Source organism: Lineus longissimus, chromosome 12 (genome assembly GCF_910592395.1).
Source record: "Lineus longissimus chromosome 12, tnLinLong1.2, whole genome shotgun sequence".
Lineage (NCBI taxonomy): Eukaryota > Metazoa > Nemertea > Pilidiophora > Heteronemertea > Lineidae > Lineus > Lineus longissimus.
In genome coordinates this window covers 4,620,406-4,643,485 of record NC_088319.1, presented here as the reverse complement: position 1 = coordinate 4,643,485, position 23,080 = coordinate 4,620,406, and the positions used below count along the sequence as shown (strand labels likewise).

At 42.4% G+C, this 23,080-nt stretch overlaps 2 protein-coding genes across 2 annotated transcripts; one reads left to right on the top strand and one right to left on the bottom strand.

Annotated features, from left to right (window-relative positions):
* Positions 1–2,857: 2,857 nt before the first annotated feature.
* LOC135497294 (proton channel OtopLc-like) lies at positions 2,858–4,733 on the top strand. Its single transcript, XM_064787070.1, has 2 exons — positions 2,858–3,651; positions 4,159–4,733. Exons 1-2 carry the CDS (start codon positions 2,932–2,934, stop codon positions 4,357–4,359), a joined length of 921 nt encoding a protein of 306 aa, XP_064643140.1. The 5' UTR covers positions 2,858–2,931; the 3' UTR covers positions 4,360–4,733.
* Positions 4,734–5,628: 895 nt separating this feature from the next.
* Positions 5,629–8,685, bottom strand: LOC135497211 (uncharacterized). The gene is made up of 4 exons (XM_064786956.1): positions 8,633–8,685; positions 8,260–8,389; positions 6,196–6,270; positions 5,629–5,851 (listed from the first exon to the last, which is right to left on the bottom strand). Exons 1-4 carry the CDS (start codon positions 8,667–8,669, stop codon positions 5,629–5,631), a joined length of 465 nt encoding a protein of 154 aa, XP_064643026.1. The 5' UTR covers positions 8,670–8,685.
* Positions 8,686–23,080: the final 14,395 nt, after the last annotated feature.

The following is a 23,080-nucleotide window of genomic DNA, read 5'->3' as shown; positions in this document are numbered from 1 at the left end:
ACTTAGGGTGGTTGATGCTTCCTTGGCTGATTTGTGTTTGAAGCAGTGTTTTGAGAGCCTCAAACTTCTGAAGTGAGCTGAAATTCCGTACGGGGTGACGTGTGCATGGTTTCCACATTTTAGTGCAACCCGAGGGAACTTGGTTGCGTGTCCAAAACACTCCACTCTCAGAACGAGGCTTATGCATTTTCCATTTAAAAGTTGACTTTACGGTACCAAGGTATTTTAGAATCTCAAATCAAAGTTAAAGTGTGCATGGTTTCCACATTTTAGTGCAACCCGAGGGAACTTGGTTGCGTGTCCAAAACACTCCACTCTCAGAACGAGGCTTATGCATTTTCCATTTAAAAGTTGACTTTACGGTACCAAGGTATTTTAGAATCTCAAATCAAAGTTAAAGTCAGAGTGGGACTCGTGAATGAAGCGCAACCGCTGCATTTACAGTGGGACCTTTCTATTAGGGACACTCTGACCAATGGTGTCCTTAATTGAGAGATGTCCTCATTACAGAGGTAAAATTTTATGTATACATTGTAAAAGACCAATTTGGTACCAATGCAGGGTTCGTGATAGAGAGGGTGTCCTTAATAGAGAGGTATCCACTCAGGAAGGTTCCATTGTACTTAAGAGTAATCGGCCCGCTCTGAGGTATTTACGATAAAATATAGGCCGGGTCTATTGGCAAGCCGCTCGCCGAACAGGCATCTTTTTTTGTCCTGTTTGGAGAGCCGCTTGCCAAACAGCACTAAAAAGCCAAAAATACTACCCTCTTTGGCAAGCCGGAGAGGTTACAACATGTTGGCCAATCAGAGAGCAGTGACGTCATATTCGAATTTATATGCGCATATTTAACAATGGCCGACTTCCCGCTCTCGATTCAATTTCTGTTACTAAACTCGGGTTTGGTCAATAATCCATGAAGAAGCATGTACATGTACATGACTGTATGGATTTACAAAAAAGTCATAAACTTGATTTAACTGATAAGCATGTTAAATGCATTAGTGTGCATTTCTAAAGGCGTTTCACTGTAACTCCAGTGCTGCTGACCGTGTTGCCACGAATGATAATGATCTCCTGGATGGTTGAATATGCATGAGTTCGGCTCTCCATCTAGGGCAGAAAAAAGGCGCTGTTTGGTGAGCCGAGCTTGCCAAATAGTCACTTCCTAAAATATATCATGGAACTAAAATCAAAAACTCAAAAGTAAGATGAGTTTTTGAGCTCATTCAATCAGAAGTAAAGAATACAATTAGTTCTGTATCTCATCAAGTATGGCCACGGAGCATTTGTTCCTCCAGTTCCCATATATTTATGTAGCAAAAGAGGCGGGGGAATCCCAATGACACGTGCGTGCGCTCACTGATATGGTCGATGTGCACGGAATAGCACTGGCTGGCAGCACCTTGAGACAAGCGCTTAGCATGTACGTCACAACGAAGGCTGGTTCGGCTAAGTCCGGCATTGACCCTTAAGACTCTGCCATCTTGACCCGCAATGTTTGAGATCGCTAAGTCACAGTACTCCTAGATCGAATAGTGATGACGCAAGCGCATGCGAGTCAGTCTGGTCATCTCAATCCGGCCGCAATGTTTTGAGAACTTCAAGTCACTCCTGGATCCAATACGGCCGGGTGACGCAAACGCATCAGAGTCAGGTTAGACTCTGGTAGGCTACTCCCTTTAATAACTTATGTCGATTAGATTTCGTCTTTTCAGATTCAACGCCAATCGCTTAACGACCCTGCACCACATCAACATATTGACCAAAATGGCGGTGGAACGTTCCACCTACTTCATCACTTCCGCCGTGCTGCTGGCCTTCTCAGTCGCGTACGTCTTCTCCTACTGGATCAGTTCAAAGCGAAATCGGTACCTGACATCAAACTTCAGCCTAGTTCTGTACATGACACTTCTTCTTTTCATTTGTGTCATTTGCATGCTCCGTTATCTTATCCCACGCCAGACCAGTAGCTGGGAAATACAACAGGAAGCAAGACAATCCACGCATGCGCATCGAAAAAACCGAGCAGTCATTTCCTGTATTGCGAAATGCGGGTTGGTAATTTTTCTCATAGGTGCCATTATGTTTGACTGTGTTTCCACAATAGGGCTTGTGAGTTGCATGGACGTGTTCCTAGCTGATAACTGTTACCAAAAGGAAAGAATGGTGACTGTAATCAATAAGATAGCAAAAATGCTCTTCATGGGCATCCAGGCCACGTTCCTAATATCTGAGAGCGAGATGTATGTCAAATATGGCCGATCGAACACCAGCCGGAACGTCTATATTGTGAACTCAATTATGAATTTCACGTTCGTGATTTTCAACGCCTTGCAAGAAGTAAAATCGGCCAATAAAGGTGTACATGGCGTGTACTGTGTGAGTCCGTCGTTACCCGCGAATGCCTCGACGGCGGAGAAAGCCAGCTTCCAACATCAGTATGACTGCATCAACGACCGAACCCACATGGACAAAGCGGCAATAAAAATCGGGCCATATCTCTACCCGTTTCATTCTGAATTCTGCACAATGGCGACCACCCTCAATCTCATTCTTTGGAAACTGTTCTCAAATGATAAGTTGAAGAATGACGCAACATCTACAAGGAAATGTCGCAGAAGACGCCGAATAAGATCGCAACGAATTCATCCACATGTCCCTATCATGTCACCGAATTTATCGGAGGCTCCCCCTGACGGGGATGATATGACGTCATTAGAGAGGAGGTGTCTGTTAGAAAATGAAGAGATTGCGTTTGAAAATGAAATTGAAGAAAATGACTCGGATTTTGATATCAGTCTAACGACTGATAGAACTATCGAAAGAATCGCATCATTCGGTCGGGACAACGAAGCGGATTCTCCAGATATTGCGGTATCAACGACCTCGAGACACGATCAAGTGGGCGAATCCGAAGGCTACGGGTCAATGGACGGGAATCACACGAGTCCGCGGGGGCCTGCCTCCGATAGCCAGGAAGCCGGGTGTTCATTCCTGTGTTGCCGCGATCAGTGTCGGGGATGCCTTGATCCAAGACCGCGGCAAATTTACGGCCCGGACAACGGATGTGGTTTCATTGCATTCGCCAGTCTCGCCCTTCTCTGCGTGGAGACTGTCATGTCTCTGTTGCTACAGTCAAGAGACATGCGGAGGAAGTTGTTTACACCCCTCTACGTCATTAGCACCGCCAAAATGTCTCTCATGCTAATCACGTCCGTCTTCCTAGCAGAGATTAGCCGCAGGAAGCTTCAGACCGATCCGAAAGTTAAGCAGACTCTGTCGGTCGGATCAATCGTTCTCATCATATCGGCTTTCATCATATTCTTATATCGAGTTATTGAAGGGGTCGCTGCGCTCGACCTTTTGATACTGGCACCGAATTCAACTAAAATGGACGCACGTTTCATTGCCGATCATGAGTTCACCCTCGAGGTACAAAATATCCTCGATTTCTTCAATGCATTACTCTACATTGCGCAAGCCGCCATTCAGACAAACCTCGTTTTGAGAATCCACTGGATTATGAAACGGAACTGGCCCGATGACGTCATTGCCTCCTCGACCGCAATGCAGTTTACCACATTCCTGATGGCCGCGAACTTCTCCCAGTGGCTCCTCGGGACTGTGGTGGAGATGAAGTACCCCAAGGTAGGTCAGCTTTCATTAATTGGAGTTTTCGTAATCCCCCCTAACTGTAAGTCTCTGATATTACTATTAGGCGGAGTGTTTAACTCAAAGGGCTTCATCGATCACTAAAGCGCCCCGCAAACAAGCAATTTTTAATGCTGCAACCTGCAACAATTATCATTGCGATAAACGATAAAAAGATAGCTCGTCTGCTTGTGAACTGGTAATCGCTGGGTTTGATCCTAATCGAATCTTAATTGTAAATCACCCGATCACCGATTCTTGTCGCAAGCACACAACACCGGCCAGCGATGACCCGCTCAAACGAGAGGTTTTTTGTTGCATGTGATCATAATTGCATGTTCGCTCGTTTGCGCGGCGGCACGTTTAAAGTGTCACGAACTTGCTATGACGGTTCCCCCGAAGCATCCCTAAGTTACACTCCGAACGCAGTGTATCGGCCTCGCCCTTGATATCACCGACCTTGACCTTCATCGTGACCTTGACCCTGCTATTTCTTTCTTTCAGGTCAACTTCTCGCAAGTGCTGTACTATGACGATGCGACCTGGAAGGTAGTAGTCTACGTGTTGTATCCGTTCGTCATTTACTATCGATTCCACTGCACCATGTCATTGGCAAAGCTCATGCTGTGGAGACGGGAAGTCAAGAACGCTGGGCAGCTGGGCACGCGGAGAGAGGACTTCCTCGCAACATTTGCTTATTATTAAATATACGACATTATAGTATGTTTTCTGTGCGCTGGCCTCAAGATTCAACTGCGCCATGTCCCTTCTGAGAATATTTCTGAAGGCGGGACGTCTAGGACACTGGGCGGTAGGCCAGGGTACTCGGAGAGAGGACAAGGGCACTAACGGGACATTTGTTTATCACGGCACTGTAATCTTTATTCTACAACCTGGTGTCACGGTCCCACCACGTCCACTGTACCATGTCCCTGGCTGATTACCTGCTAGGAGGGAGGAATATTAAGAATGCCGCCCATGGTGGCAGAGTACACGAAGAGAGGAGATGGTCGGACCGGCAAGTCTGTTGGGGACAAACTTGGATCAACCTTAGTGTCAAAAACACGGACAAAGAGGAAAAAAGACAATTGTGGATAAGTTTATAGAAAGTATATTACTGAATTTCTTGAAATTCAACAAAGATAGCTAAGTGAAACAGCATAAAGAGTTTTGTATAGTGTTCGGTGGAGGCCCAGTTTTTTTAAATCACCAATAGGCGTCTCCACTGTCTCACATACATCAGCACTATCCAGCCTACCAGTTTCTATGGCGATGTCAACCAGAACCAAGAGGGCCTTTTAATGCCGAAAGTTGGCAGCAGTAGTTAGCGGGCCAATGCATTACAGAACCTTTTGTGGGTGAAATTGACACGGGTTTGACATGGGCTGGAAATGTATAGTGTGTCAGATCACTAACGGCTCTTGCTACCTACCGGTGATAAAGTTTGTTACTCAACATGTTGAGCAACCTGCAGACCGGACCCGGCGGGCTGGACCCCTAGCCCCGCAGCCCCGCAGCCCCGCAGCCCGCAGCCCCGCAGCCCCGCAGCCCCGCAGCCCCGCAGCCCCGCAGCCCCGCAGCCCCGCAGCCCCGCAGCCCCGCAGCCCCGCAGCCCCGCAGCCCCGCAGCCCCGCAGCCCCGCAGCCCCGCAGCCCCGCAGCCCCGCAGCCCCTAGCCCCGCAGCCCCGCAGCCCCGCAGCCCCGCAGCCCCGCAGCCCCGCAGCCCCGCAGCCCCGCAGCCCCGCAGCCCCGCAGCCCCGCAGCCCCGCAGCCCCGCAGCCCCGCAGCCCCGCAGCCCCGCAGCCCCGCAGCCCCGCAGCCCCGCAGCCCCGCAGCCCCGCAGCCCCGCAGCCCCGCAGCCCCGCAGCCCCGCAGCCCCGCAGCCCCGCAGCCCCGCAGCCCCGCAGCCCCGCAGCCCCGCAGCCCCGCAGCCCAGCCAGCCTATAGTCCCCTAATGTCAAGTGGCATTTACTTCTATTTGCACTCCATATAGTTTTTCACCAAGCAATAATCGTTATCTCCGACAAACCACCACGTCTTGCAGATCTTGCACAGTGGCTTGCAGTAACACGGTATCTCATGGAACATTGCAAGGAGTCGGTCCCGGAACCCCCTACATTGGTCGGTCACGCACTTCGCCGCCGCAGTATTTTCAACCAGCCCCTTCTCGCAGTGACAGAATCGGAAGAAGTTGTGTCTGGAAGATAAAGACATCAAAATGATTGTAAGTCAACTGTAAGTTTGGGGAGATTGGAAGGGTAGCAAAACCAACGAGATGTCATGTCGGTTAACCTGCGGTGAACATCAATCCTAAAGTCTCCTCATTTGAAGGATGGATAATACGAACAACAACGGTATAGATCGGCATGATGTAATGTGTGTGCGATTCACTCATGACTACGCATTGTAAGTTTGGAGAATTGACATTTTATTGTCGGTATTGGTTGTCTCACCAAGACCGCGAGGGCGGAACTAAAATGTAGACCCAAACCGAGGCGGAACATGTGAGGAGAGATGTTCAGAGTCGAGAGACAGACTTACGTGTTATCGCATTGTGCGCAGTAATCGTGATCTAAGCAAGCCGAGTCAAGGTCGTCCCTTGGGGGGTAGTTCTTTCTGAAATGAGGATTTAAAAATCTGCGCGTGGTCGTCGTTTTTGGCTCACCGTAGGGGAGTCTATACGATACCGCAGTGTCCGTCGTCCGTCGTCGTCCGTCGTCGTCGTCGTCGTCCGTCGTCGTCGTCGTCGTCCGTCGTCGTCGTCGTCGTCCGTCGTCGTCGTCGTCGTCCGTCGTCGTCGTCGTATTCTGTGACACGTTTCTTAACCGCTTGTGCTATGTTCCTGAAACTTTATATACATCATTCGCAAGGTCATATCTACCCTGACACTGAATTTCGCTCCGGTTTGATTCTTGACCTTGCCACCAGGGGGCTAAAACCGAAAAGTTAAAAGGTGCAATATCTCATTTATTACTGATTTGATTTTGACAAAAATTTTATGGTGTATACCCCTACCAAGGATACATCACATTCCGTACGGGTTTTTGATTTGACCTACTTTTCAAGGTCACAGAGGTCAAACTCTAAAATTTCACCGATTAGTGGCACGTTTTGTCTTTATTCGTCCTATAGTCTTTAAATTTGGTATGTAGACACCTGTTACGTAGCTCTACATGTTGACAAAAAATCAGGTGGATGTGGCGTACTTTTCAAGGTCACAGAGGTCAAATGGTGTGAATTGGCCGTTTGTGTGTAAATATGGCACGTTTCTTAACCACTAAGCTATGCACTTTAAACTTAGTACACATGATCCCCTAGGTCAGATGACCTGTGACACTGATTTTCGGTCTGGTCTGATTCCTAACTTGGCCACCAGTTGGCCAAAACCAAAAATAGTGAATAGTGCCATATCTCGCTTATTACTGATTAGTTTTTGGTAAAAATTTTATGGTAGATACTCTTAGCAAGGATACATCACATATGATACGGGTTTTTGATTTGACATACTTGTCAAGGTCACAGAGGTCAAATGGTGTAAATTGGCCATTTGAGTGTAACTGTGAAACGTTTGTTAACCCCTAAGGCTATGAATTTGAGACTTTATACAAAGGACCCCCTAGGTCAGTTGACCTCTGACCCTGAATTTCCGTCCGGTCTAATACTCGATTTGGCCACCAGGGGGCCAAAAGTGAAAACCTAGAAAGTGTGATATGTCGATCGCTTATTAGGAATTCGTTTTCAATAACATTTTTATGGTAGAATCTCCTAGCATGGATACATCACATATCGTATGAGTTTTTGATCTGACCTGCTTTTCAAGGTCACTGAGGTCAAATGGCGTAAATTGGTCGTTTGATTGTAACCATGGCACGTTTCTTAACGACTAAAGCTATGAACTTTAAACTTAGTACACATGACCCCCTAGGTCAGATGACCTGTGACACTGATTTTCGGTCTGGTCTGATTCCTAACTTGGCCACCAGTTGGCCAAAACCAAAAATAGTGAATAGTGCCATATCTCGCTTATTACTGATTAGTTTTTCTTAACCACTAAAGCTATGAACTTGAAATTTGGTACACATGACTCCCTACGTCATGTTACCTCGGACACCGAATTTCAAACTGATCTGGTACTCAACTTGGCCACCAGGAGACCAAAACTAAAATAGGTAAAAAGTGCAATATCTCATTTATTAGTGACTTGTTTTTGATGATATTCTTATGGTACTTACTCCATCAACGATACATCACATGTCATACCGACTTTGGTTTGACCTATATACTATACATGTACAATGTTTCTTAATCTGGATGAATTCCAAAGCACCAAATATCTATACGGTGAGCACAATTGCCCCTGGCCGTTTCATCTTTATGAGGTATCACGTGACCATAAAGCAGACGGGTCAGATCAACATTCCCGAGTAAGGCTGAAGCCGAGCACTTGGGAATGTATATCTGACCCGTCAACTTTAACGACACGATTTTAAAAGGACAAGCTGGCCTGGGAGTGAGACATGTTGGATTTCTCACAAACTGACTTCCATGAATAATGCGTGGTCCACCATGGAATATATTTTACATGAAAACAAAAAGACAGCTTACCTGCATGTTTCCTTTGGGTCATCACATTTACAGTACCCTGGTTTCACCCAGGGCCAGATACCAGTTCTTGCCTTCCCGCACCATTTTCCGTAATTCGTCAGATTATCTTGTGCGTGAGAAAGAGCAAAGCCTGAAGGAAGACGTGAAACAATGTGTTGTAGGACGGATGAAGAGGTAAGCCCAAGGGTATCAAAATATGCTACCCAAAGTATCAAAGGTCCTATACCCAGGGTAATAAAGATGTGAGGTCGAGGGTACAATATCAACGATGCAGTACCCAAGGTATCAACGATGTGATACCCTGGACATCAAAGATGTTGTTACGAGGGTAAAAGCAAACTAATGGTTACAGGTGAATGAAAATATGTCTTACCTAAAGCCATCACAACGAGAACATTGAGTGCAATCATCTTGACCTCTTCCTTCTCCGAGTCCCACTTATCAAATGTCAATGATACGTTCGTCACGTTTATATACTATCTATTTGAGATGACAAAGATACTAGGCAGGTACATGTTCCATTACCTCATCTATCTCGTCGCCATATACCTCCAGTGACGTCACAGATCAGTTTTCAAAAATAGTTTGCTCATCTGATGTACCGTCGGCCTCCACAAACAGATTCGAATACAAATGTATATAAAATGTGAGTTGTGTCTCGATATACACCAGGCAAAATAGAGTATGCATTTTTGACATCTGCAATACCCATTTTTTATGAAGGACGTCGCAAAAAGCAGTTGTGTATGTCGAGTAACCATACCAGCCGCGGCCGTTGTTGTCCATGCGCACTCGGTTCGACACCAGTCTATACGGCCGATGCGCTCCGTCCTTGGTCAGATTCATTTCGGAGTTTCCGTCTTCTACAGTCGTGTTGTCATTACGTACCCAGCCGACAGGCCCAGACTACCCGGGTTGATTTAGGTGTTTGCTCTCCTATAGACTGGTTGCCTACCAAGGCCAAGGAGATCAGTCTGCCCCGTGCAGTGGTACTGCGATTGAGAGCAGAACTTGCTGTCCGCGTGAAAAACTAAAACCACTTGGGCAATGTTCCGCTTCATGGCCGCCGCTCCAGCAATACAACACTTGGCTTCAGTGGGTATTTAGGAATTCAACCCGCCAGTAGATGGGAGCAGGAGTGTCATCAAAAGACGCCAACCCGCATTCGATGAGCAGGTAATGATGTTAGGTACTGAATGACCGCTGGAATGAGTTAAGTGTCCTGCCGCGGGGCGGTCAAAGCGGGAAACGATCCAGTGGAACCACTCCTTTATTATGAAGTTCTGTTTGGGAAATAAGCAGGGCAAATATCTGACCCTTTCAATGAAGGGACAGGGTCAAACTTGTAGTATGAAGTACACTTGTAGTTCAGCTTGAAAAATCACAGTAATATTATCATTAATCCTGTGGTTCTGATCATCATTTAATCGCGAGGCTTTCTAGCCTCCTGGGATCACTTGATGAGCATGATTAATTGGTGAGATAGAAGACATTTGCAAGTAAGTTGAAGTGTGATTTAGATTCGTTTGAAGCCTTCCGACGTCCGCGTTCATTCATGTCAGGTCAGCTATTGTCTGTTATCTCATGCAATTACTCCATTCCCGATTGAGGGTCCCATGGAATCGCAACATTTAGCTCCACTCTGCTCATTGTACTTTTAAAAATTGTATGGCTTGCGATTGTGTCAGGTCCGGCCAATGACCTGCCACTGGCAAACCTGTAGACCAGTGCAACCTGCTCAGGATCGGACCATCGGCGACTAAACCCGTACACCAACCAGAGTCTTTGACTTTGGTGTGGAGGATGGCCAGACACCAAGATGGAACTAAAACCAATCTCCATCTTAAGAGCTGATGAGCTCATTGTCGAGCCCTTGGCCACCTATCGACTTCTGGAGTGGAGATGGGCTCTGTAAGGAGTTACCCAGCTCGTGAATTAACATGGCAAGGAAAACAACGAAATTCATACCGGATCGGATGCGTCCCGGGTTATGAACGTTCGCGCCTACCACAAACCAGGGTGGAGGTGATAAATGTGCAACTGGCACCCAGACACCCATAATCTGTCTTCGGCGACAGAACATCGTTATCGGAAAATGGCATGTGCGAACCCTGAATGCTGCGGACAAGGTCGAACAGCTCGAGTATGAACTTCAGCGGTACAGGTGGAATTCTGTTTGTCTGGCTGTGGCCAGGCTCACTGGTACAGGTGAGATGACAAAAGCTGATGGACACAGACTCTTCTTGAGTGGTCAACATTCCTAGTGTTTACGTTTAATCATAATTATCATGTCAGTGAACAACTTGATTATAGGCATCTCATAAAATATAACCCATACTAGTCCAGCAAGTCAGGAATGCAAACAGGATGATAAAAGTAGGAAACAGGTTAAGAAGTTTCTATGCTATAACCGATTAAACAACTGATAAGACGATAGAGATAACATACTAGTATTGTACCGTCCTTTATTACGAGCTACACTGTACATTCGTAAGAGGATTCTTGCCAGATTCCTAATATAGTTAAGATCTAAACTAAGAAATCTTCCAACGAAATGTACATGCGCCCGTTCACAAAACTGAATAATATCTTTAAAATCTTATACAAATCTTAATTCTGGATTTTGGCCGGGGAGATCAGAGCCGCGATAATCGATTCCTGTCCCATGCAAGGACCTACGATGACCACCGTAAACATGGTAAACGAGCGATTTTTGTTACATGCAATCATGATCACAGGTCGTAGTGACAAAAAGCATAAGTCGTATTTAGGTTCAAGGATCCGGATCACAAATAGCTACGTAACAACATTTTTTATATGTGAACATGCGTATGGGGTCGGATTCGATTCCACGATATCCATTTTAAAAGCAATCGATGTCAAAATAAGTTTATGCACTGTTTTCTTTGAATCAATTTTCACAAATACAGTTATTGACGCTGGTTGTGTTGTTATTGATTAAACGTTGTCTTGTTAAAGCCACAGTTATCTTGCTAAAATCAGGCTCTATTGCATCGGTTGTGTCTGTCGCAGCAGAACTAAGGACACAAGTTCAGAGAGGTGACTAAACATGCTATTTTCGAAATTCACCATTTCCTGATCAGCGCCTCTTGTAGCGGAGCTCTGAGACGTAGACGCTGACGTCCTCAAATACTTCGAAATTGATTTACTTTTGGCGAACTATTGACCAAACGAAGCTTGATATGCCTACTTATTCTTGTCGCATGGTAATTGTGTGATTTTACCTTTGATAGATGTTGTTGTGAATTACGTGAACGCTCTATTAAACGTCCGTGGTTTCAGTTGATGTGTCTGGCATTTGACCGACAAATGTTTGGGGTCAGCGCTGACTGCAGTCTTAAAGAATTTAATTTGTACACAAATGCATTTGAGATATACACGTACACTCGTGCCATGCAAAATTCTGCATTTTAACATAATCAAGGAGGCTCTTGGGTGAGTTTCCAAAAACTCTCAGTTCCGCAAACAGAAAGAGGCTAACCATGATTTGTGATAGCAATGTATTTCAGAATGTCCCTTCGACAATCAAATCGTCATTGATCCATTGCCGGAATATGCTTGTCTTAACAGAAAATTTCGCGTTAAGGAGGTTTTCACAAATTTCTCGAGTAGGTCATGATCGCGAAAGCATTCTGCCGCGAAAATCCTTTCCTTTTCGGCAAGAATTACATGTCATTGTTGGCATTGCATCCAGCTACAGCCCCTATTTTGATCGAGGTGTTTAAAGAAACTGCGTATACAGTGTACCCTTCGCAATTAGCACGTATCGTAATGACTCCTAAAAACCACAAGTTCCACGTGTCTTAAATAGTGCCCAACAATCGTTGGTCCTTGGTGCACCTTAAGTGCACCCAGGACCAATCTTGGTGTACCTTAACTTCACTTAAAGATTCTTATCTGCACCCAGTGTGAAATTCGCGCCGATTAAAAACCTGTGTCCAAGGTTGAAAATGATATGTTTGTCTTGTTGCAAATCAGAACATTTCGTGTCGAACATTTGCTCTATTTTTCGCTTAAAAAGTGTATACATATACATGTATTACAGATGGTGGTAAGAAATAAAGAAAAAGTATTTTTAAGAACATAATACTATTTACTATGTCATTAGGTATGCTGTATGAGATGATTCCCCCATACATACATACATCCGTTCATAGCACACGTGTGCGCAATGACCCTAGATCCTGCCACTGATGTCGAACTGACATTTTGACACCTCGTTTACAGTTAGTGTTCAGCAAAATTACGGGTGTAGAGCAAAAGCACGCGTACCCCACATCGGACACAGGTTTTTTAATCGGCGCGTATTTCAATCTGTTTGCACATAATGATCATTTTAAAGCAGCACCCAGGAGCATCCTGGGTGCGGTGCTGTTAAGGTACACCCAGCTTGGTCCTTGGTACACCTAAGGTGCACCCATGACGACATTTGCCCTTTTGACGACACTGACTGTATTGCATGTGTTAGGTCGACTGAAATATTGTGAAGGATAGACACCTACATGTAGATGTAGGTGACACTAGTTAATTTGTTTTAGCTATATCGTGTATTCAAAAATGCTAAGAAACAATCACATGCAAATATTTTTCTGGAGAAAATCTGTTGAGAAACCCTTTACCTTTACAGTATTCTAAACGGATTTTAATAGGTGCTATATAGGTTTTTCATGTATGATTTAAAAAGTTATTTTAGTTATATAGAGTTTCTATGTTTATAAAATACATAGACTACACTGTATATACTATATAGATTTTTTTCACATGGGATCTTATAGTTTATAGGTTGTCCTTTGCAAAACCTATACAGGTGCTATACCGGTATAGATTTTATATAGCCTTTTTTAACCATTTTTGGCCATTTTCTTTAAAGATTTGCTCCGGAGGATTTTGTCTGTGGTATAAGTTTGCAATGACACCATCAATATCTCGAGAAAGCAGGTAATCCAATCAAGAATTCTATTGCATGTAAATGCAATTCATGACTATATGGGAGTTATTACTGGTCCTGACCAACATGGACAGAGCTCTAGCAAGTTTAGTGTTTTCCTCATTTCAATTCATGACAATGGACATTAACGGAACTGATAGCAATTTAACTTTCGCAATCTTACGAGTTCAGTCAATTCTTCGATGTGGTATGGCATGCTCGAATATTCAGATGTGCGTTGCCTTTTTCACCACCCCCAAGAACGGCCATGACCGCCATGATCAAACGGAAACCTGCTATCTTCACAAGAATGCTGCTACCAAGGACTGGACTTGCAGAGGCGGGAAAACAGGGCATCGGCTTTGGAAAAAGCAGGTAGCCAATATTTCGGTTTTTATATTCGCAACCTATTTTGTAAAAAAGACATAATTTGCTGTTGTTGCGTGCGCAACCGGTTAGACACTAGGACGGCGTTGCTTGCCCTACTGACAAGCTCGCACTGGACTGTTTGATATCGGAATTTCGTTAGTCCTAGACTGGTTGCCTACCAGGGCTAAAGAAGCCATATTTAGTATATTTAGTGTGTTGGGTTTATTTACAGCTAGTATGAATTACTCGTTCTATGGAACGATCTCCATCATCCGCGCATTGCGCCCATAATTGTTAAAACTCAAATTGTCTTCAATGACGTTAACCGGAGCGCCCGAGACTGGAATATGCAACTTTATGCAGCTGTTGAAACAAAAACCTAATTCTCGTGCGAATGCATGGCGTATAGTCAACTGAGGAATAAGGTGTACACCTACACTTCAACTTTGAGGGTAAAGTATGGTCGTCTGATGATTACTTCGATTCAACTGAACTGGTAAACATTTTTCACAAATATATGATAAATTACGTGAAACTGCACAATAATACTTTCAAATTCAGACCGACCTCTGCTTTAGGCGTACCTGTCTATAATGAAGTCGTATTTCAAGTCGTGCACTGCAATTTGGATAACCACTTCGTTGTAGCCATCTTATGCACTGATCCAATTTGATATTATAAACATTACTGTAAAAATCCAGATGGAATGGCACAATGAAAACGTTCGTCGATTAACAGAATATTAGATGCATGACAAAATGATCTGCATTATTCTTCTCGGACCATTTCCACATCGGCTGTGGTGGGGGAGAAGGCCAAACGTAGCAATTTTTACAAATAATTATCATATACATATTCTATAGCGATCTTTTCATGTGCATTGTTTTTGGGTGTTTCCGCTCAATTTTACCATATTTTCCAGTTTTCTGCAGTTTTCGTAGATTCCGCTTAATTGCCCTGGCCGTCCGGATGATTTTCAGAGTGGCGCTCATTGTTGCCAACCTGTCTATAATATATACAGGGTATACCAAAAAGGCTGTATCCACCTATACGTTAATAATGGGTTTGTATAAACAAGATGAGCGCATTACTTATGAAGATTGTCTAATCAACAGAGAGAGACAGCCTTCCATCTCTCCCACAATGTAATGTATTAAAACCTAATTTCAACAATTTCATCCACTTCATTTAAAGCTGTCATATCTTAACTTTTAACCGCCACGCCGAACTAGCAGAGGGGCACCTATCGGTCGTACCGTGATGTAAGGATCTATGGCCAGTTCCCACCGTGGGCGGCATCGGTATTTTACCACACAGGGCTAAGTGTCATAGTCACAGTGGCTCTTTTTCATTACTCCTTGAGTCCTTATCGTAATGTCTACGTCTACAGCCAAGATGATATCAGCGGAGATTTTAAATTGACGTATCATTTTCATTTTAACGAGCTCACATACATTGCTGGCGAATATGGCAATGATGTCATAGGTGTTAGCACTCGTCGTGGACGGAAATATGTCGCTGAAAAGTTGCGAGCATTTCAATTCGATTTGATTGAAAGTAGCAATTGCCGAGAGTTGATTCTACCGTATGGTGAACTTGAGAAAAGCGTCGGTCCAAAGAATTCGAGGTTCAAATATTTCAAAATGGTTTCATGTGGTGAGAATGTTTTCTTGGAGTTGACCTTTCGATGCAAATTTCAGCAGCACAAAAACAGGGAAAAAGACCTGTTTATGTATTGGTTAAATTGGTATAAAATAGTAAACATAGGGTTTGCTCTTAAACTTCGGTATGTTAAAAGCCTAAAAGAGATAGATTACTCTCTTGTGCCTGAAGCCGAAAGTGCTTTATTATCTGATATGGATAACATCATGTTAGAGGATATCCGATGTGATTTGAATGGTTATCTCTATAAATCATCAGCTAGAACACACTCCATCACCATCTTAGAAAAACCGTACGAGTATAATAAATCCACGTCGATTATCTTACGTGATGATTTGTTCAGAAAATTGGGAGACTCCGCAATTCTGTCTTTGCTAGGATCATATAATGTCGTCGTTGAGGTTCATCGGGCGAAGTTCGTTACCATATTTTTAAGTAAGCGTCCTAAGGAGAGCTTTAGGCTGAATCCTAAGAATCACGCTCTATTTCTGTTTAGGTTGCAATTGGGGCCATGCCTGGATGAATCCGAGGTGGAAGCTAAGAATACGTTATTGATGACCTTACGTGACCCTTTTGTCTCCAACCATTGGTTAATAGTCGGTGCGAATGAAAGATTATTTGCCTGGCCAAAATTCGATACTGGTAAGCAAATGACCGCAAAGGTATTTACTCTGTAACAAAGTACTCGGGTGGACTCATATTGTTTATAAAGCTGAGCTGCACGAACAAATCTCACAGTAGCTGATTAAGAAACTAAGATGAGACGGATACGGCACAGCTATGGATGCAATATTTCTGACTGCTGCTATGTCTAATAATTCACTACTAACGTTCATTTTTCGGAATTTGCGCACTAGAATCTTTGTCTAAATCCATATTTCTACGCGAATTCGAAACAGACATCATAGCATTCCACTCTCTATCGTAAGGAATTTCCGTGTTGCATAAATAAATTCATTGATATTCCGGGAGATATGATTGTCGCAATAAGTATATTGAGGGAAATTACACATGCAGTATAAGTGTATTTCGGATTACATTATTTTAGATCTGGCCATATTTACTTGGCTCTTCTCTTGTCACTTCATTGTAATAGTGTGATCACCAATATTATAGTAATGAAACACAGCCTTGGGCAGCCGGTGTCATAGTTGACCAGGTTTAGTTGACACCATAAAGGAGCATTGGTTAGGCAAGAGTCTTTAAATAAAAAAATTTGAAGACTTTCAGACTAGTTGAAAGACTCTGGTCAGGCAAATCCCAAGGATACTAAGTTATCTTGTTCTGAGCAACACCACTATCTTTTAATAAACGTGATGTGGTCACATACATTAGTTCAACTAAGTGCCCTCGGCCAGACGAGATGAAAAACACTATGAGCATGTCGAAGACAGACTGTTATTTGAATGACGATCGCCGTATTTGGGAGATCATCTTTCTAATGAGAGTATGGAAAGAGTCAGTTCGACCACTAAACTGTTATTGCAATACAACGCAATAGTTGTAAATTGAAAGTGAAAGAAAGCGATATTCGGAGGTTTCAGCTTGCATCTTCTTTTATTGACGGTCATGGCCTCTATGCACCATATAATACAATCCATCAGAATTCAAAACGGACGGATACTTTTTCCAGGGGGACATTTTCCACTTCTACACTGTACTGGATTGTGTGACCCAGTTCAATTTTGTCATTGAATAATTGAGTTCACCATCGCGTTGCCAAGATATCTGGACGATTATCTTCATTGAATCGGAGCTTACGTCCTCGTTTCAAAGATGTCTGGTCGCCGTCGTCACCGAGTTGGAGTTCATGCTCACGTTCGTGTTTCAACGATCGCTGGTCGAGTGCAGTCACCGAGTCGGAGCTTACGACCACGTTTCAACGATCTCAGGTTGAAAATCGTCTCCGAGTCGGAGTTCATGAAAATCTTTGGATCGTTGTGTTTCTATTTTTTATGTCTATTTTAGACTACTTCTCAATGCTGGCTAGATGCATGGCTTGCTGTTATGTTATCATTAAACCTGTGGTTCTGGTCATCATTCAGACACGAGGCTTTCAAGCCTCTTGGGATCATTTGATGAGCATGATTAATAGTTATAATAGAAGACACTTACCAGTCAGTTGAAGTGTGATTGAGATCCGATCGAAACCTTAAAATCAGGAATTGAGTAATAACATGCCCGCCGTTTCTTATTTTTGAGGGTCATAGTTTCGGCTGCATTTTTCTTTGTGCCTTGTTCTCCCTGACGTACGCGTTCAAGTATGAGTGTTCAGGTGAGCTAGCGTCTGCTATCTAATTTTATTACTCCATTCCAATGCGGCAAGATCGAACAGCTCGAGTATGAAGTTAGGCGATATAGGTCGAACAGTGTTGGTCTGGCTGAGGCAAGGCTCACTGGTACAGGTGAGATGACAACAGCCGATGGACACAGACTCTTCTTTAGTGGTAAACATTCCAAGCGTGGACATGGGATGGCAGCCATGATTCATAAGGACACGGCACCAGCAGTTCTAAAAGCAACCTATTGGTAGTCCCTAGTGCACCAACTGTGAAATCAGTAAAAACGAACCATTAATTAGTGGTTCCAACTAAAATAGGTAGTAAAACTACCATCAAAATGGTTAAGAATTACCATTTTGATAGTTAAAACAAATAATTCCACAGTCAGTGCAATAGCAACTACATGTACCAGAGTAGTAAAACATAACAATAATTAGTTACTTTCACTATTTAATTTTAAAAAGAGTATTGACCAGTCTCCAACCGTATGATGACTGTGAGGATCAGCGCAAAACCATTCAACCTGTCAGTTGTCCAGATCTACGCTCCAACAAGCTTTGGATCCGAGGACAGGATGAATGGATTTTACGAAGACATCATGGCTACTATGCAGTCTCTCCCAAAGCAGGACATTATTATGGTAGTAGGGGGCTGTGACGCAAAAATCGGCACCGATGCCTAGGACCAATGGAAAGGCAACGTCGGGAGATTTTGCTCAGGAGTAACAAACAAGAGGGGCCTCCGGATAATTGAATTTCCTCAAAAACTCAGTCGAAAGGCAACTTGGCATTCTCCTATTGGTAACACACACAGCATGATCGAGTACATTACGGTTACGAAAGTTTTCGTGAGCAGCATCAGCATGGCTGAGACCAGGACCTATCCAGGAGCAGATGTTGGATTTGACCATGAGCCTGTCCTCAACCCAATGGCGCTTTTACTATCCTCATGACAAGCTACAATCCAGGTTACAAGCTACAATCCAGGCTACAATCCAAGTTGTCCCTTGAGACTGATATTTCTGCTCCAAATGCTGAATTTCAAATGTTAATTGCTTAATAAATGCCAACCCGCTCTAAATTCTTTTTACGTTTAATCATAATTATCATGTCAGTGAACAACTTGATTATAGGTATCTCATAAAATATAACCCATACTAGTCAAGCAAGTCAGGAATGCAAACAGGATGATAAAAGTAGGAAACAGGTTAAGAAGTTTCTATGCTGTTCCCGATTAAACAACTGATAAGACGATAGAGATAATATACTAGTATTGTACCGTCCTTTATTACGAGCTAGACTGTACATTCGTAAGAGGATTCTTGCCATATTCCTAATATAGTTAAGATCTAAACTAAGAAATGCACTCGTTCACAAAACTGAATAATATCTTTAAAATCTTATACAAATCTTAATTCTGGATTTTGGCCGGGGAGATCAGAGCCGCGATAATCGATTCCTGTCCCATGCAAGGACCTACGATGACCACCGTAAACATGGTAAACGAGCGATTTTTGTTGCATGCAATCATGATCACAGGTCGTAGTGACAAAAAGCATAAGTCTTATTTAGGTTCAAGGATCCGGATCACAAATAGCTACGTAACAACATTTTTTATATGTGAACATGCGTATGGGGTCGGATTCTATTCCACGATATCCATTTTAAAAGCAATCGATGTCAAAATAAGTTTATGCACTATTTTCTTTGAATCAATTTTCACAAATACAGTTATTGACGCTGGTTGTGTTGTTATTGATTAAACGTTGTCTTGTTAAAGCCACAGTTATCTTGCTGATATCAGGCTCTATTGCATCGGTTGTGTCTGTCGCAGCAGAACTAGGGACACAAGATCAGAGAGGTGACTTAACATGCTATTTTCGAAATTCACCATTTCCTGATCAGCGCCTCTTGTAGCGGAGCTCAGAGACGTAGACGCTGACGTCCTCACTTACGTCCTCACTTACTTAAGAGATTTACTTTTGGCGAACTATTGACCAAACGAAGCTTGATATGCCTAATTATTATTTCCGCATGGTAAATGTGTGCTTTTACCTTTGATGTGTTGTTGTGAATTACGTGTACGCTCTATTAAACGTCCTTGGTTTCAGTTGATGTGTCTGGCATTTGACCGACGAATGTTTGGGGTCAGCGCTGACAGCAGTGTTAAAGTATGTTATTTGTACACAAATGCATTTGAGATATACATGTACGCTCGTGCCGAGTAGGGTAATTATGACAGTTCTAACTCACTGACGTTTTGACTGACTTTCCTTTCAGACAAACACCAGTCAAAACTATTTTACAACTTTATTCAGTCAAACACCAGTCAAAACAATTATTCAGTCAAACACTAGTCAACACAACACACAACTTCTTTCAGTCAAACACCAGTCAACACATCACACAACTTCTTTCAGTCAAACACCAGTCAACACAACACACAACTTCTTTCAGTCAAACACTAGTCAAAACACTATTCATTTTTATTCAGTCAAACACCAGTCAACACATCACACAACTTCTTTCAGTCAAACACCAGTCAACACGTCTCTCCAATTTTGGATAACGGACTCACAGTCAAACACAGTCAACACACAACTTCTTCAGTCAAAACACCTCTTCAATTTGGAAGAATGGACTCACAGTCAAACACTAGTCAAACTATTTTACAAACCGCTCGCTTCGCTCGCTGAACAACAATTCTACAAACCGCTCGCTTCGCTCGCTTCATTCAAACGCTCGCTTCGCTCGCTGAACAACAATCCTACAATTCTACAATTCTACAATCCTTCAAAAGTTCACAACTTCTTCAACGGAACAACTTCTTCAACGGAACAACTTCTTCAACGGAACAACTTCTTCAATGGAACAACTTCTTCAACGGAACAACTTCTTCAACGGAACAACTTCTTCAACGGACACAAAATAGATAAATTAATAAAAATTATTTTTTGTACATAATAAAGTATGTCCTTCCTCTCCGACGAACAACTTGAATCACGTATCACAAGATCAACAAATTATCTAAAGTGGAAAGAGCTCCCGTCATACGTGATCTAATAAAAAATGTTTACTCTGTATATAAATGAACACACCCATGATGATTTAACTCGCTTCACTTCGTCGAAGCGCTAAAATTCTCATGGGTGTGGTGAGCCCTGAATCCTACATTTTCGACCAAGTGGTGATTATATAGGATACTAAAGTTCACAAAAAGCTCAGACCTGTTGGGCCTTTTGGGTTAATTTCAATTTTTGTTGCATGTGAGTTTCATATTATAGTCAAGTTTTTTGACTATAAAATGACTAACCATAACCAAAACCGAAACTAAAAAAGGGGAATCCCCTTTCCAAACCTATATCTAATAAAAAATTATTTTGTATTAATAAATATGTCGCTCTCATATCACAAAAGTTTTAATAGCCCAAAAGGCCTGGACGTTTATCCAGCTGAGGGCTTATCTACTGACGAACTGAAAATACTCGCCTACAGAAATAAAGTGAAAAAATATGGATCACTTTCAAGAGAAAAGTTACTTGAACAACTTCAACAAATACCAAATAGTTTCAATGATATTGAAGTTAAAATTGATAAGTCAGTTTCTGACTTGTCCCAAATTGAAAAGCGTGTCCTTGCGCAAAGACTAGGTGTCAATGCTAGGAATTTCAAAAAAGATCAGCTGAACACAATTTTAGAGGAGAAAATTCAGCATGTGAATTTGCCTGACATTAAACCAAAAGCTGTGAAAGCAAAAAATTCTATCAGAAAGCCGCTTTTACAGCAAGTAAAAGCACTTGGTCATAAAAATTTCCAGAATCTCAACATTGAGAAGTTGAAAGAACTCTTGACCAAAGAACCAGTCAAAAGATTACTAAAATCTGACCTCATTCAAAAAGCAAAAGAGTTTGACATCAATGTCAAAAGTTCAATGAGTAAAAAATTCATCCAGGAGTTGATCAAACAACATTCTGAACCAATTTCCTTCGTAAAGGTCAACTCTGCTTTCAAAGGTTATGTCAAACATTTCAGAATGCAAGGACTGCCTAAAATTGGTATAAAAGCTTATCTTGACAACATTAAGCCAGTTTTACAAGATAAAATTAAAGAAGAAACACAGAATAGCAGTTTAAAAATTAGCATTGTCTTATATATTTCAATGCAAAGGAAAACTGAAGTTCAAGAGTTTCAGCTACGATCTAGGCACATCCTTGGCGTGGGTCAAGAAGTTAATTATGACACTCTCATTGAAGATATGCTTAAAGAACTGAAAAATTTAGTTCAGAAAGGATCTGGCTGGAAATTTATAGAAGTAACAAAGATTGAGTTACACACTGTAAATTACACTCCACTTGGAGGATCTTCTTACATTCCTTTACCTCAAAAGATTCATAAGAAAAAAGCTGTGATTAATGTACAAAATACTGATCAGCTATGCTTCAGATACTCAGTTGAAGCTGCATTGTTAAATATCTCAAAGAACACAGAGAGAGTGTCAAATTACAACAAGCCTGAATTTGATCACATGTTCAAAGGCCTTGACTATCCTCTCAAAATAAAAGATATAGACAAATTTGAGAACAACAACCCTGACATTGGGGTCAATGTGTTTACATTTATACCTAGACAAGTAGTGATTAAAAATGGAGAAGAATCTACCATTTACCCAATTTCCCCAGCTAGAATTTCTGAGAGAATTTTATCAGAAGACAAGTACATCAATCTTTTACACTACAAAGAAGATGACCGCATGATAGACAATCCTAACGCTTTCGACGAGTTTGTTGAGTTCGATGAGAGTGAAAAAATAGAAGACGTTAAAGATAATGTCAATTATCACTATGCTTGGATCAAAAATTTCTCAAGGCTTGTATCTGCATCACATTCAAAACATGATGGACAAGTCAAAGTATGCTTTAGATCCATGAAAGTTATATCAGCACCAACGAGTGAACTTCGTGATAAAAGATACCATGAACATCTTGATAACTGTAAACAATTTGAATGTGTTAAAGTCAAGATGCCCTCAGCTGGAATGAACACCTTGCTATTCACTAACTTAAGAGCACAACAAAAACATCCAGCTGTGATCATCGCTGACTTCGAATCTACATTAAAGAAAGCCAGCCAAAATCTTTTGGCAAAAAAACAAATCAAACACAACAACATATTCCTAACAGCTATATAATCTACATCCAATATGATCAGCCACAAATAGCAAAGAAAAATAAAATATTTACATACATTCAACAGTCAGAAGATGAAGACATTGGCGAACACTTTGTAGATTCAATCACTTCTATCTGTGAACAACTTGGGAAAGAATTTCTATTCAACCCTAAGCCAATGCATGCTTTGACTCACGAGCAGAAAAATAGTTTCTTTTATGCTAGAAACTGCTATCTCTGTGACAAAATGTTCACAGCACAAAATTTCAAAGTTCGTGATCACAATCACTTTACAGGCAAATACAGAGGAGCAGCACATAAAATTTGTAATCTACACTTTAGCTCTCCAAAGTTCATACCTGTGTACTATCACAATCTGTCGGGCTATGATGC